The sequence below is a fragment of the Meleagris gallopavo genome, chromosome 1, assembly GCF_905368555.1.
Source record: "Meleagris gallopavo chromosome 1, MGAL_WU_HG_1.1, whole genome shotgun sequence".
In the NCBI taxonomy this organism is placed as follows: Eukaryota; Metazoa; Chordata; class Aves; order Galliformes; family Phasianidae; genus Meleagris; species Meleagris gallopavo.
Window position 1 is genome coordinate 166654485 of NC_139404.1, and position 13163 is coordinate 166667647.

General features: G+C 40.8%; 1 protein-coding gene across 8 annotated transcripts in view; it reads right to left on the reverse strand.

Moving 5' to 3' along the window:
- The window catches only part of LOC100548427 (RCC1 and BTB domain-containing protein 2), a 32264-nt gene extending 24608 nt beyond the window's left edge, over window positions 1–7656 (reverse strand). For 2 of the 8 annotated variants that reach the window (XM_085215864.1, XM_085215857.1), the window contains exons 1-2: window positions 7527–7656; window positions 837–930 (exon numbers count right to left, since the gene is read on the reverse strand). In XM_085215864.1, coding sequence (XP_085071990.1) covers window positions 837–874 — 38 coding nt within the window. In that variant the 5' untranslated portion in view covers window positions 875–930; window positions 7527–7656. Of the gene's footprint in view, window positions 1–123; window positions 490–836; window positions 931–1576; window positions 1692–2367; window positions 2466–7456; window positions 7476–7526 lie in introns of those variants that run through there. The other 6 variants (XM_085215858.1, XM_085215863.1, XM_085215861.1 and 3 more) reach the window with 6 other exon arrangements.
- Window positions 7657–13163: the final 5507 nt, after the last annotated feature.

Below are 13163 nucleotides of genomic sequence, written 5' to 3' on the forward strand. Positions count from 1 at the left end.
TTGATGCACAACTGATGGTCATTATTCTTCAAGTTCTGATATTTCAATTCAGTTGCTTCTGTTCAATCAAAGGGACATGGTTTGACTCTCAAGCAGCTTATACATTAGTATAAATTAAGATACCTTAGGATGGACCACTGCAGTTACTGAATGAAAGGTTCTCCAGCCCACTACTTTTTCAGAGCTCCAGAAACACACTGAGAATTTTGAGTTAACTTTGCAACACAGATCGCTTACACGTCCTCAAAATGCAAAAGCTGCTTCATCTTAAATGTAACTGAGAAAATTACTCTGCAATTCCATTCTTCAAGATATTTTGCAAACGTAGACATCTTATTTCCCATCAGTCCTACAGGAGTACATTGGACACCCCAGATAATCTGTTTATGCTGTTATTCAAATTCATTTGTTCTCATACACATTTCTGCCTCTGCAAAAAGTGTTAAATCACCTGTAAGTGATTTAAGAGTACACAGAGACCACTGGATCCTGAAAGCAAAGAAGAAAAAAATATTAAATCATTAAGCCTACCTAAGAAACATTCTTATTTGTGGACCTACTGATTATTCACATTTCCTTATTCTTTTAGCAGTTCTTCCTCCAGAAAAAATAACAGCGAAGCAAAAGAAAAGCAGTACTTTCATCAAATGATTAAAGAATAGAACCTGTGCACATTTGAGGACTTCAGATACAGAAGAAAAACAAAGTCCAATCTATTACAGACAAGTTATTCAGACTGTTTATCTATAAAGTTTTAAAATACTCACATAATCTCTCAGAATTCTTACTTTAAAATAATCACCCATTACTTAAAAATAAGAAAAAGCAATACTTACTTTTGAAAGTAAATAGGTAAGCAACATATATTTCTCATGTATTAAAAGTTTATATTCACTAGCTGCTTTTCCCCCAAAAATCCAACGTGCCGATCTAAAAGAAAAAACATCGTTTTTTTGTGGGAGTACACAAAGTTTCAGTACAAAAACATTTATATTAAACTTCACAAATCTCTTATCTGGAATCCAAGTACAATTTAAGAATCTGGACAGCGTACTCTGGCAGTCTGTGTCAAGACTTTTTCAGTCTCTGGATCTGCTCCAGCAATGGTCTTGGCACAAGCTGTGCATGCCTTTGTGGTATAGATAAGATTGAGTTAAGGAACATAAATGCTGCCTCTATTAGCCAGGTTCCATTAAGAGTCTAACTAGATCACTTAATACTAAATGTTTACACAGGTTCACTGACGCATTCAAATGTAAACATTCCTGCAGATTTTCTCTCTAGGAACTTGGCAAGCCAACAGGTTGTGTGTTTTTTTTTTTTTTTTTTCTTTCCAGAACTCCACTTAGCATTTCCTCCCACTTAATTTGAGCATTTATGAAACTCATCTGCTGAACCAAAGATCTGACTGGAGTATCTTGCCCCAGTAACTCTAACCACAGACTTTGGAAAGAGCAGAAGGAAAAAGGCACAGGCAAAAAAGGACTCGCTGGCACCTTTAAGAAAGGGACCTAACCTTGTCTGATCTTGATTTCACAGCAGCCATATACAAGAGCAGTCATGAAATTATGCTAACCTGTCCAAGTGATCTCACAGGAAAGGACAGAATGGTAATCGCAAAATCACAGAATCACAGAATCGCAGAGCAGAGGTTGGGGAAGGGACCTCTGGAGATCATCTAGTCCAATCACCTGCAAAGTAGGTTGCACAGGGAAGCATCCAGGTGGGTTTTGAATATCTGCACAGAAGGTGACTCCACAGCCTCTCTGGCAAGCTTGTCCCAGTGTTCTATCACCCTTAAAATAAAGAATTTTTCCCTTGCATTCGTATGGAAATTCCTATGTTCCAGTTACTGCCCATTACCCCCTTTTCAGCTGGGCACCACTAAAAATAGCCACTTGACTCCTGTCCTTAAGATGTTTATAAGCACTGATAAGATCTCATCTCCTTTCTCTAGGCTGAATAGTCCCAGGTTTCTCAGCCTTTTCTCATAAGGGAGATGCTCCAGGCCGTTAATCACCTTTGCAGCCCTCTGCTGTACTCTCTCTAGAAGACCCCTGTCTTTTTCGAACTGAGGAGCCCAGAAGTGCACACAGTATTCCAGACGTGGCCTCACCAGTGCAGACGGGGAGGATCTCTTCCCCTGACCCGCTGGCTACACTCCTTTTAATGCACCCCAGGATCCCACTGGCCTTTCTGACCACAAGGGCACGCTGCTGGCTCATGGCCAACCTGTCATCCACCAGGACCCCCAGGTCCTTTTCCACAGAGGTCATATTATCGACAGCTACTCCTGCTGAAGAGATTACATCTCCTTCCCAAAAAGATGTGAGTCTACATTCAAAATTAACATTCTCCTTCACGTACACTGAAATGTCAATACTTTGTCCAGTGCTGACAGAACTCAGCTTTTCATTTATCTCTCCACTGATGCAACATTGTCCATTGCCAAGAAACTGCAGACCCTGAAAAACAGTAAGTGGTTGGTTGAAGAGCTGCTATCTCCAACTAAAGAATGGTCTTCTCTCATTTCCTTCTTGCCTCCTGACACCAGACTGTGACTTCTCAGCTCCTGATGCAAGCTCCTCTGGGTGCATACTAATTTCAAAAGCAAAGGTACACATTATTTAAAAGCTAAATCCATGAACCTGAAATCTTGACAATCTTCCAGACTGTCATCCTTGACCTTGCAAGTCAACTGCTACAGAAATTTTGAATTAGAATGACCTAAGACAGTGTTATTGTCTCACTCCACAGAGACAAAACTTTAGCCAAAAACACCTTGTCAGACGCCATTTCTTTTTTAGCACGATAACCAGTTGTATCTGTTGGCTGGGACAGACCTCCAAAAATACCTCACTGAATTTATCAGAGGTCCATCTACATGCAGAATGGTTTTTTGGAGCTGGATACTTGAAATCTATTTGCAGAGACCTTTTTTTTTTTTTTCTCTTCAGTAATATCATCATGTCCAGAAAGAAATTAATTGCCAAAAATGAAAGCAGTGAAGAAGCTGGAAATAATAAACAAAAAGGAAACATGGACACGCCAAAAGCAAGGACCACAGGGAGAACAGTGCCACATTCAGCACTGTCCTTTAATGAAGCCTAAATACTTCAAGGAAAAACATTTTGAAACACATGAGAAGATAGGAAAGAAAACAGAAGACGTGACCTTTCAACTCTCCAATGGATTAAAAAGAAGTGTCTGGGTGTAATGTGAAATTCCTGTTCTAAGTGACAACATTGCTTTGAAAATCCTATGAAGATTCCTGGGACACTTTCTCCTCACTTGCAAAAAAAATCCTGGGAGATTTGGACTTGCAAGAAAATCTGACTGAGTTTTATAAAATTCAATAAGACTTTTCTAAGTCTTAAATAATAGAGATGATAAAACACACAGTCCATACTGACATTATTTATTTCTCCTATCCCTATTCTAGTTACTCTTTTTCCCCTTAGAACTGCTGTCAGATATAGAATGGTGTATTGTTTACCAGTGAGCAACAAGAGTGGAACTGACTGGAAAAATGCATCATTATCTACCAGAGGAAAAATGTTTAAAGCAGAAGAAACAATTTTCCAATTCCTTTTTCTCATTCTACAAACCTTCCAGCTACCCTGATAAAATCATCTGAAAGCTTTGGCTATCCATCTGCTGGTTTAGAAAACAAGAGAAAAAAAAAAAGAAGTCAAGGTCAGCAGCTAAAAAAGTCTAATTAAAACTGTCAATCAAAAATATTTTTAATTTAAAATGTTTTCACTTATTTCTGCAAGTGCAAAAACACCTTCTGAAGGCAGTCAAGCGTTTCAGATTTTGCAAAGTGAATGCACAAAGTGCCCTCAGTGCTCAACACTGCTGTAAGAATGCCAGGGTCACTTCCACATTCATACTTCTGCAGTAAAAAAGAGTATTCTCTCCAGATCTTGAAGATATTAAAATAATCAAACATTTTCTTAGACAGTTTCTTGGTAAAAGGATATTATTCCTGTATCTGTTTCAAAGCTGAGATGCTGAAGAATTTCTTTTTAATGTCTGATCCCAGATTTTCAGAAAATTAACTTGAAAGGCAGTTTCTCTTTGCTAAACTGTTAGCCAAATTCCAAAAACACTTCAGTTCCTGTAATCCATGTAGATACAAACATAATAAAATATTAACAAGTGATGCAGTTATTAGCTCCTGTCCATTTAAAACACTACATAAAATTAAATTTACTATATAGTTGATTTGGTGTAATTGGCACACACTGATTCTTCATTTTGACTTTCCAACATGAGAATTCAAAGAACCAGCTTCAGGGGAAAAAGAGTATTCAGATTATTTGGTTTTAGAAGATCTTTATTAAAGATATTAATTAAGTAGCATTAATTCAAAATAATGCAATAAGTGTGAAAGGAATAGATGGTTATTATATCTTTATAAACTTAAGAAATCATAGTACAGAAAATGTTTAAGGTTTAAGAATGTAAGAAGTGCTAACAGCTCACCAAGTTTATCAGGATAAATTGTGTACAAGCTTGAGATTTAAGTAGTATTGCACCTGCAAGGGGGAACCTAAATAAACACAGATCGAACAGCATAGGAACAGCATGTCAGGAAAGGGTCTTTCTTTTATTATGTAAGCATAAATTCCATCTTGCATTTATAGAAAAACAACAAACAAATGCACTTACATTGTTATGCCTCCTCTATGGGAATCTAACCTACCTGAATTGTTATTAGACAGCAGTTACCTGAGCCAGCCAAATTCTGATCCATAGATCAGTTTAGCTTGTGAGGATTTTTGGACTTCACATTCTCCTAGAGCTGTTAAAGAAGAATGCAGTTTCTGTAGTTGTAATCTTTGACCTCTTCCTTGGATGTCCAAGAACGGTCTTCCTAGCTCCATTTAAGCTAAATTTCAATTTACAAACTGTACCTTCTACAAGGTACAAAATCAAATAAAACCAAACTAACTTAACAAGCCCATAAGCACTACACTAAACCACTTTCCTTTTCTCCATTCCTGGCTTGTTTAGATTTAACACAGTTTTTCAGCACACTGGGTCACCAAGATAAGGGCTTTTTTTTTCTAGATCATGTCTAACACTACCACAGCACGAATCATTAGCTGTAGTTAAACCCCCCTCTTCTCCCTCTAGCACTAGGCACCTGCAAGAGAGTTTCCCAGGAATCAAGCATAAAAGACCAGGTAGGGTAGGAGGGAGGTGTATACCCCAAACCTTCCCCCATACAATATCAGAAACTTCACGCTATTTTACTTCAATTTTTTCACTCAGTGGTCTTATTTCTACTCTTGTTTTTCCTTACATGATTAAAGAAACTTTTAAAACTCTTGCCTCTAACTAACTCAGACTTAATTCTGGCAATGTTCACTTCATCAGTACACTTTATCTCCTGCAGCTTTCTTTGTTTATCCATCCCTTTTATCCAAAATTCTTTATACCCAAAATTCTTTCCGAAATATATAAAAATCAGACAGACTTCTTTTTTTTTGTTTGTTTTGTTTTTTTTTAATACTACTTCCAAGTAAATTCTACCTTTGACATAAAACAATTTCATACTTTCTTTACTTCCAGGGCCCTCAGGACTCCTGTACAACTGACATCTCACTAACTAATCCATTTGATTTTTCAGAGTTCTCCCTTCCAACATCATGAATTTCAATATATCTTTCTTTATCTCTGTATTGTGTTTCTATAATCAAACTAAAAATGTGGTATCAGGCCAAAAGCTCTTCTCAGAATTTTTTACACCTAATAAGAGTGACTCTAGGGCAATGCAGTACCTGCTCAGTAAGCTTGGAGCAGATGTATGAGAGAACAACTGGGCTTATATGTCATCTGTATTGAATAAAGAACTCTACCTGCGACATAATTCCTGATGGTATCACACAGTAAGCACTATCCTTATCCAAATCCAGCTCTTCTAGACTATAGTAGAAACCATCAAAGCTCTTAGAATTTTTTTTTTCATCAGAGCTAGATAAGCTTGATTCTTGTTTATCTACACAGCTTCCTCCTGCTACTTTACAATTCATTGTAAGGACATGTGTCCATGTCACACTGTCACACCTATTTCTCATGCCTGGACAGCATTAGCTCTACTAACTCACATGCATCAGGATCGTTATTTTCTCCATGTTTCTCTATGTACTATGTCTACTGTCACATCCTTCACCACTAGTCCAGCCCAAATGTTTCATAGTGGTACACAAAAACAACTGTCTGTGGACCTTACTCAGTCTGTAACAAGTAGTAAAATCCCTCTGCTAATATTACCCTTTTTTATTATCTATCAATATTAGAACTTTCATTTCCAGAAGGAAATACAAGGTGATTCCCTAATCTCTCAAGCATTAACAATCCTTTGTCATTTGTTAAGTCTTAATTTCCGTTTTTCTGCACTAAGACTGTGATCAAACACCAAGCTAAGCTTGTCTAACATACTGCAAACTTCATACTGCTTCATGAGCCAGCAAGGTGCCCTCACAGCCCAGAAAGCCAACCCTATCCTGGGCTGCATCCAAAAGCAGTGTGGCCAGCAGGGCGAGGGAGTGATCCTGCCCCTCTGCCGTGCATTGTGAGGCCTCAGCTGGAGTACTACATCCAGATGTCGAGTGCTCAGCACAGGAGGGACATGGACCTGCTGGAGCGTGTCCAGAGGAGGGCCACAGAAGTGATCCGAGGGATGGAACACCTCTCCTATGAGGACAGGCTGAAAGAGCTGGGGCTGTTCAGCACGGAGAAGGCTCTGAGATGATCTGAGCTGCCTTCCTGTATCTAAAGGGAGACTGGAAGAGGAAAGCAGACAGGGTCTGTTGTAATAGGACAAGGGGAAATGGTTTCGAACTAAAAGGGAGATTTAGACTGGATATAAGGAAGAAGTTTTTTACAGTCAGGGTGGTGAGGCAGTGGCACGGGTTGCCTAGAGAGGTGGTGGATTCCCGCAGACACCCAAGGTCAGGCTGGACGGGGCTCTGAGCGCCGGATCGAACTGGAGGCGTCCCAGTTTGTTGCAGAGGAATTGGGCCAGATGGCCCTTACGGCTCCTTCCCAACTCAAGCGATTCTGTGATTCATACTTCACGCTGAGGACACAACTCCCCAACACCACACGCACATCTCCTGTCTGAGACATTTATACAGACTGAAAACACAAAGCAACGGACTGCGGCACAACACCCGCCTGACAAGACCCTCCCATCCTCCAGCAGCCGGCTGCTGACAGGACCCCACGACCACCCCCCACAGCGTAGCTCCCGCCAAGCCGCCCACCGCCCCGCCCCGCCGCAGGGCCGCAGCCAACAGCAGCGGGCGCAGGGCGGGAAGCGCAGGCGCGCAGCGCCCTCCCCTTCCGTCCCCTCCCCCGCAGCGGGGCGGCCGGCACTGTCCGCTAGAGCCCCGCGAGCGCTCCCGAACGCCGCTCGGCCGCAGCGCCGCGCCTCCGCTCTCACCAGCGGATCTGCTCTACCGGCCGCCCGGGGAAGGGGGAGGCGGTGGCGGGCCCCTCGTTCCGTCGCTTACCTTCCCCGCAGGCGGCGGCTCCTCCTCCCCGCGATGAGACAAGGGAGGATGCCGCCGCGCTCAGGCGCCTCCTCAGCCGCGGAGGGGGGAGGGAAGGAGGGAGGGAAGGGGGTAAGCGCCTCCCAGGGATCCACCTCCTACGGCGGGAGAGCCGTCTTCCTTCCAAAGGCATGGCTGTTGTGGCCGCGCGGTTGCCTTGAGGAGGATGAGGTGCTCCGAGCAGGCACGGCGCTGAGGGATGCAGTGCGAATCGCTATCACCAAGCGTCTTCCTAGGCGCAGCCTGCTGGTCACGTCTCTTACCTGCTGACCTGCCTTCTTCCTGTGGTGTGTGTTCTGAGACCTTTGCTGCTGTATTCAGTGATAGCAGGGTGTGGGAGGCGTATTCAGGAGCAGAAAGCTTGCTCTGTGGTTTAACAGCAATCTATAAAATAATGTTGTATCTTGCTCCAGAAATAATGCCTGCTGTTTAGTATAAGGGTTTTCCTTATAAATCACAGGACTGTACTGCAAACACCCAAATGTCTTTAGTCAGCAAACCTGGTTTGGAAGCACTGTAAGAAGAGTTATATTATCATAGAATCATAGAATGGCCTGGGTTGAAAAGGACCACAATGATATCTAGTTTCAACCCCCCTGCTATGTGCAGGGTCGCCAACCACCAGACCACAGCCAGACCAGGCTGCCCAGAGCCACATCCAGCCTGGCCTTGAATGCCTCCAGGGATGGGGCATCCACAACCTCCTTGAGCAACGTGTTCCAATGCGTCACCACCCTCTTTGTGAAAAGTTTCTTCCTAATATCTAACCTAAACCTCCTCTGTCTCAGTTTAAAACAATTCCCCATTGTCCTATCACTGTCCACCCTCAGCCGTTCCCCCTCATTATGGAATGCTGTGTTTTTACACTTCCAGATGGAAAGAAAAAAAAAACATTATTGGAATAGATTTTCCTTAGAATTTCCTTCCTTATTTCCTGCTTGTGGTAGAATTCAGAAGTTAGAAGTCCAGAGGGTTTTGAATCGTTAGATTTCAGAATCTGGAAAAGTTTGAGACTTTTTGTCTCCTCTCGTATCTGATGATGAACAAGAAACGATAGCATAGACAAATACTGGTTTCACTTGTGTCATTGCAAGCACCAATCTCAGCTACAGGAGAGCAGACACCAACAACCAAAGCTCCTTAGTGTAGTAACTATGGTACTTGCATATGGTTTATGTGTGGTACTAGTTTAAATATCTCAGTTAAAGTACCTAAGGGTCTCTGATATGTGATAATAAGGGGGAGAGAGAGAAAAGGCCTGATAGTGATAGGGTAAGGGGAAATGGCTTTAGGCTAAGTGAGGGGAGATTTAGGTTAGATGTTAAGAAGAGATTTTTTTACTTAGAAGGTAGAAAATGCTGTCCAGAGAGGATGTGGATGCCCCATCTCTGGAGCTGTTCAAGGCTGGGTTGGATGGGGCCCTGAGCCACAGCAGGGGGTTGGAATTGGATGAGCTCTAAGGCTCCTTCCAACCCAAGCCATTCTGTGATTTTGCATAATGATTTGTGTAGAATGTGCAATGGAGGACAGCAGACTTGGGGGATGTTGGATTCAATAAGGAAGATAATGTCATTCTCTGTAATTTTGTTCTCTCTTTATATACAATAAACAGACTGTTGTAAAACACAAAACGATTTATTGTATGTTACCATGTTCATTTCTCTGATATCTGTTTTCTCAAACCCATTTCAGGAGGGAAAAAATGTTGCTGGATTTCAGTTGTGTGTAAATGTAGTAATATACCTGATAATGTCAGTCTCACAAACTATTCATTTTCAGATTGACAGTAAGGCAAGTATTTTTAGTAAGAGTAATTGTCCCCTAAATCAAATTTCATCTTAGGCTGTGAGCTGTTTATTGATTCTTCAGTGAATGTTTTTGAAGAGTATTGGATATTTTTCTAAAAGTTATACTTTATTTAACTGCAGGAAGCACTGAGTACTATTAGGCTGAAGGCTACACTTAGAATCAGTGGAAAAGATCACCATCTTGACCCACTGAAACAAAATTTGGTGTAATGCACTGAAGTCCTTAAATCTAGAAGCAGTGGATGTAGATATACATCAAAGAAACTGAATTAGAAACATTTGGTAAAAGATTGAGGTTGGTGAAAGTGTAGGCATAAGAAAGACTAATGTCATTTTTAAATGGATAAAGAGAGTTGTGAATGGAAGTTAAAAGGCAATTTGCCTCCAGTAAACAGTGTAATAAAACAACTACTGGGACACTGCATATAATGCTATTATGCTTTTTAATAGAGAAGCTGAAAATGGGATGGCATGCTTGAAGATGGTCAGTGGTTTGGAAATAAGAGATACTGTATGAGGTGATTTGTGTAGTTTATTAAAAAAACAGTTTAAGGGTTTTTACAGTTTATAGTTTCCTTCGAAAGAAAAAACAGTAGGTATTCAGTGACATTTTAATTTAATGGAAAAAGACACAAGAAGCAATGGGGACAAATCAAAGTCAGAGGAATCCAAGGCAGAAATTAAGGATGAATTTCTGACCGTAAAGGTTATCTCCGTTTAATGATGTCTTCCTATCAAAATCTAATCAAGTTATTTCTGCATTTCCACACGTGACAGTTGTTCTATACCTGTCTCCTTTTCTACCTTTCATTTGGGCTGTTTCCAGTTTGATTCTCTTCTTTGCTAAGTGTAGTACCAGATTAAGAACTCAGCAACACCGAATGGAAAGAAATACATATCTGTCTCACCTTGCAAACACACTTGTTAGTATATACCAGGATTGTATTTTACTTTTCTCCAATAGCAGTATTTTCTTCTACAGTTTAAGCTTTACATTTCTTTCTTAAGGTATTTTTCCACTCGAATTTCTGCATTTTCCTTTGGTCTTCAGAGTAATACTTGATGGACCTGATTTTCTTTTCTGATTAGCAATGGAAGAGACCTGTTTTGCTGAACTCAGTTGCCAAATAAGGTAGTTCAGTAAAACTTTTGCTGTGTTTCTTCTTAGACAGTATGTCAGCAGAAAATGAGAAAGCTAGGAGTCTTTTCAGGTCAAAATAAAACCAGCTTCCCACCTCAATAGCAAGGCTCCCAGTACCTGTGTTGTGGTTTGTGGGGATGTTGTGTGCATCAGGGGAAACTACTGGAGGCCTATGAGAAAGTGAAATAATGTGAGTGGAAGGCAACCATAGTTTGTTAAGTTCTGATACTAGATGGAAGATGAGAGGATGTTTAAAAGAATTAACAACTGTTTTTATGTAAGGTTGTTAGACCTGAAGACATAGCAAGTTAAAGAAGGGGGAAGTTTCCAAAAAGCAGATGTTTAACAAGAGTTAAAGGCAAGGGGATCCTCACAAGAAAAGTTATGCAAACTTGTGGAAATTGACAAATCGTAATTATCGTATAAACCCTGTATCTCATATGCCATAGGTCTGCAGGCCAGCGGTGGGACTGTGTTACATTTCTCCAGGGAACTTCAATCCTCTCTGTGCACACATCTGTTAAATTTGGTAGAGTGCTTCAAGCCCATGTAGCCTGCAAATAGGATCGAAGATCTGGAAGCTAGCTGTCACAGGGACTGCGGGTCTGGGGGTAAATACTGGAGAGAGAGGGGATCTACAAGTTGACTATCAGAGGTCTACTGGTTAAACCACAGGTCCAGACCAGTTACTATTGAGATTGATTGTGTCTATGTGTATAATGGAAAGAGATGCAAGTATCAGCAGCTGCAGTGGGACTGAAATTTTGGGATTTGTAGGCCTGTGTGCCAGCAGCTGAGGAAAACAGGAGATCTGGAATCAGCTATAAATGAACCGAGTGTCCAAGGACGCCTGAGTGCATGTGTATGTATATCTGCATACCACTGGCAATCTTCAGATCTTTGTGCTGTATGTGTGAGTGCTGGAACTGGTAAGGCACTTCTCTCTGTTAATCTGCCTGGTTGGCAGTGAGTGTATTGTGCACGTGCCTTGGGAATACATGCTCAGCCTTGCTACTGGCTGAACCCTGGGGCATGGAGCTGCAGTGTCCTTGGTCTGCTATGCCACTGGATTCAGCTGTGTTGGGCAGACAAAATGAGTGATTGTTGTAGAGTGAAATCTTGGCGTCAGTGGAGTTGGTGACAAAATGCAGCTTTATTTCTCTTGAAATTTCACTCATTTTCAAATAAACACCAGTTGTTAACCCTATATTCTTATTTTCTTGTCATTGAAAGGTATTAGCAATTTCACTTAATTACTACAATATTAGATCATCAAATCCATCTAGTGCTGATTTTTCTCTTGTCTCTATGTCTGTCTGGTTGTTGGGCAGCATCTCACTGTCAGTTTTCTCATTCAGGACAGCAAGTAGATGCAAATCAGAGTTTTTCATTCTGTTTTCCAGGAATAACTTTACAGTAACAGTAGACAACATGTCAGCTTCCTCTCAAGATTTTTTACTGTCTTGTAAATACTTCAGCCCATCAGGCTTGTTTCCACAGTTTATCCTCCCACAGGGTATGGACATGTGGCTACATGAGCAACTCAGTTTATTTGAAACACAAAGATGGATCAGATGTGGCTTTCACATCTTTAAGATAAAGCAAATTTATTTTCTACCTGTTTCTATATTAATAAATTTATCCTTGCCTAGAGAAGTTTATCCCATGCCTAAAAAATACCTTTAATTGGAAAAGTTGACGTTGATAACCAACAAAAAGTTCATCAAAAGTTAAAGTCAATGTAAAACAAACTTGGGAAAGGACTGAATAAGTAGGGGTTATTAAAATGAAGAGGGCTGAGGGTGATTGAAATAACAGTTGTAAGAGGTTGAACCTTCCACCGGTATCCTGTTACATGTTGCTGTGTGACAGATGGCAGCAGAGGAACAGTGACAAAATGGCATCTGAAATGAAAGTGCGTATGAAGCAAAGGTGTGTCATTGAATTCCTCCATGCATAAAAAATGGTGCCCTTTGATATTCATTGAAGCTTACTGAATGTTTGTGGAGCCCAACCAGTGGATGTGAGCACAGTGAGGCGGTGGGTGGTGTGTTTCAGCAGTGGCAACAGGGACAGTGGGTCACCTCTGCTGGTGCAGATTTTTATGAGCATGGCGTGCAGGCTCTTGTGCATCGCTGGTGAAAATGTGTTGCTCCTGGTGGTGACTGTGTTGTAGCTGAGAATTTGCTCTATCAAATAATGCCATTATACTCTTTGTATCTTTTGTAGTTTCTGATGACATAAATATGAGGCATTACTTTCGGAGCAACCTGTATATACCAGCATAAATAATATTTTACTATCTGTCCTGATGAGAAAAAAAAACAAAACACGGCTTTGCTACCTGCATGATTACAATGCTGAGATATTATCTTTGAAAAACAAGTTTTAAATTACTGTTTAATATTTGAAGTCCATGTTCATGATCCATTTATGTAATGAATACCCAGGTTAATTCTGAAGGCTTCTTTTTAAGTTTTCTTTTTATATTACTTCTAGTTACTTACTAGTTTGCACAAAAAAGGAGACAACACAAACAAGAAGTGTGACTACTGTGATTTTCTATAAGAACTGTTACTTAATTCCTTGCAAAAAAAAATGCTGTTTCTTGCACCACATACATTATTTTCTCGCACAAAAAACAGTTGC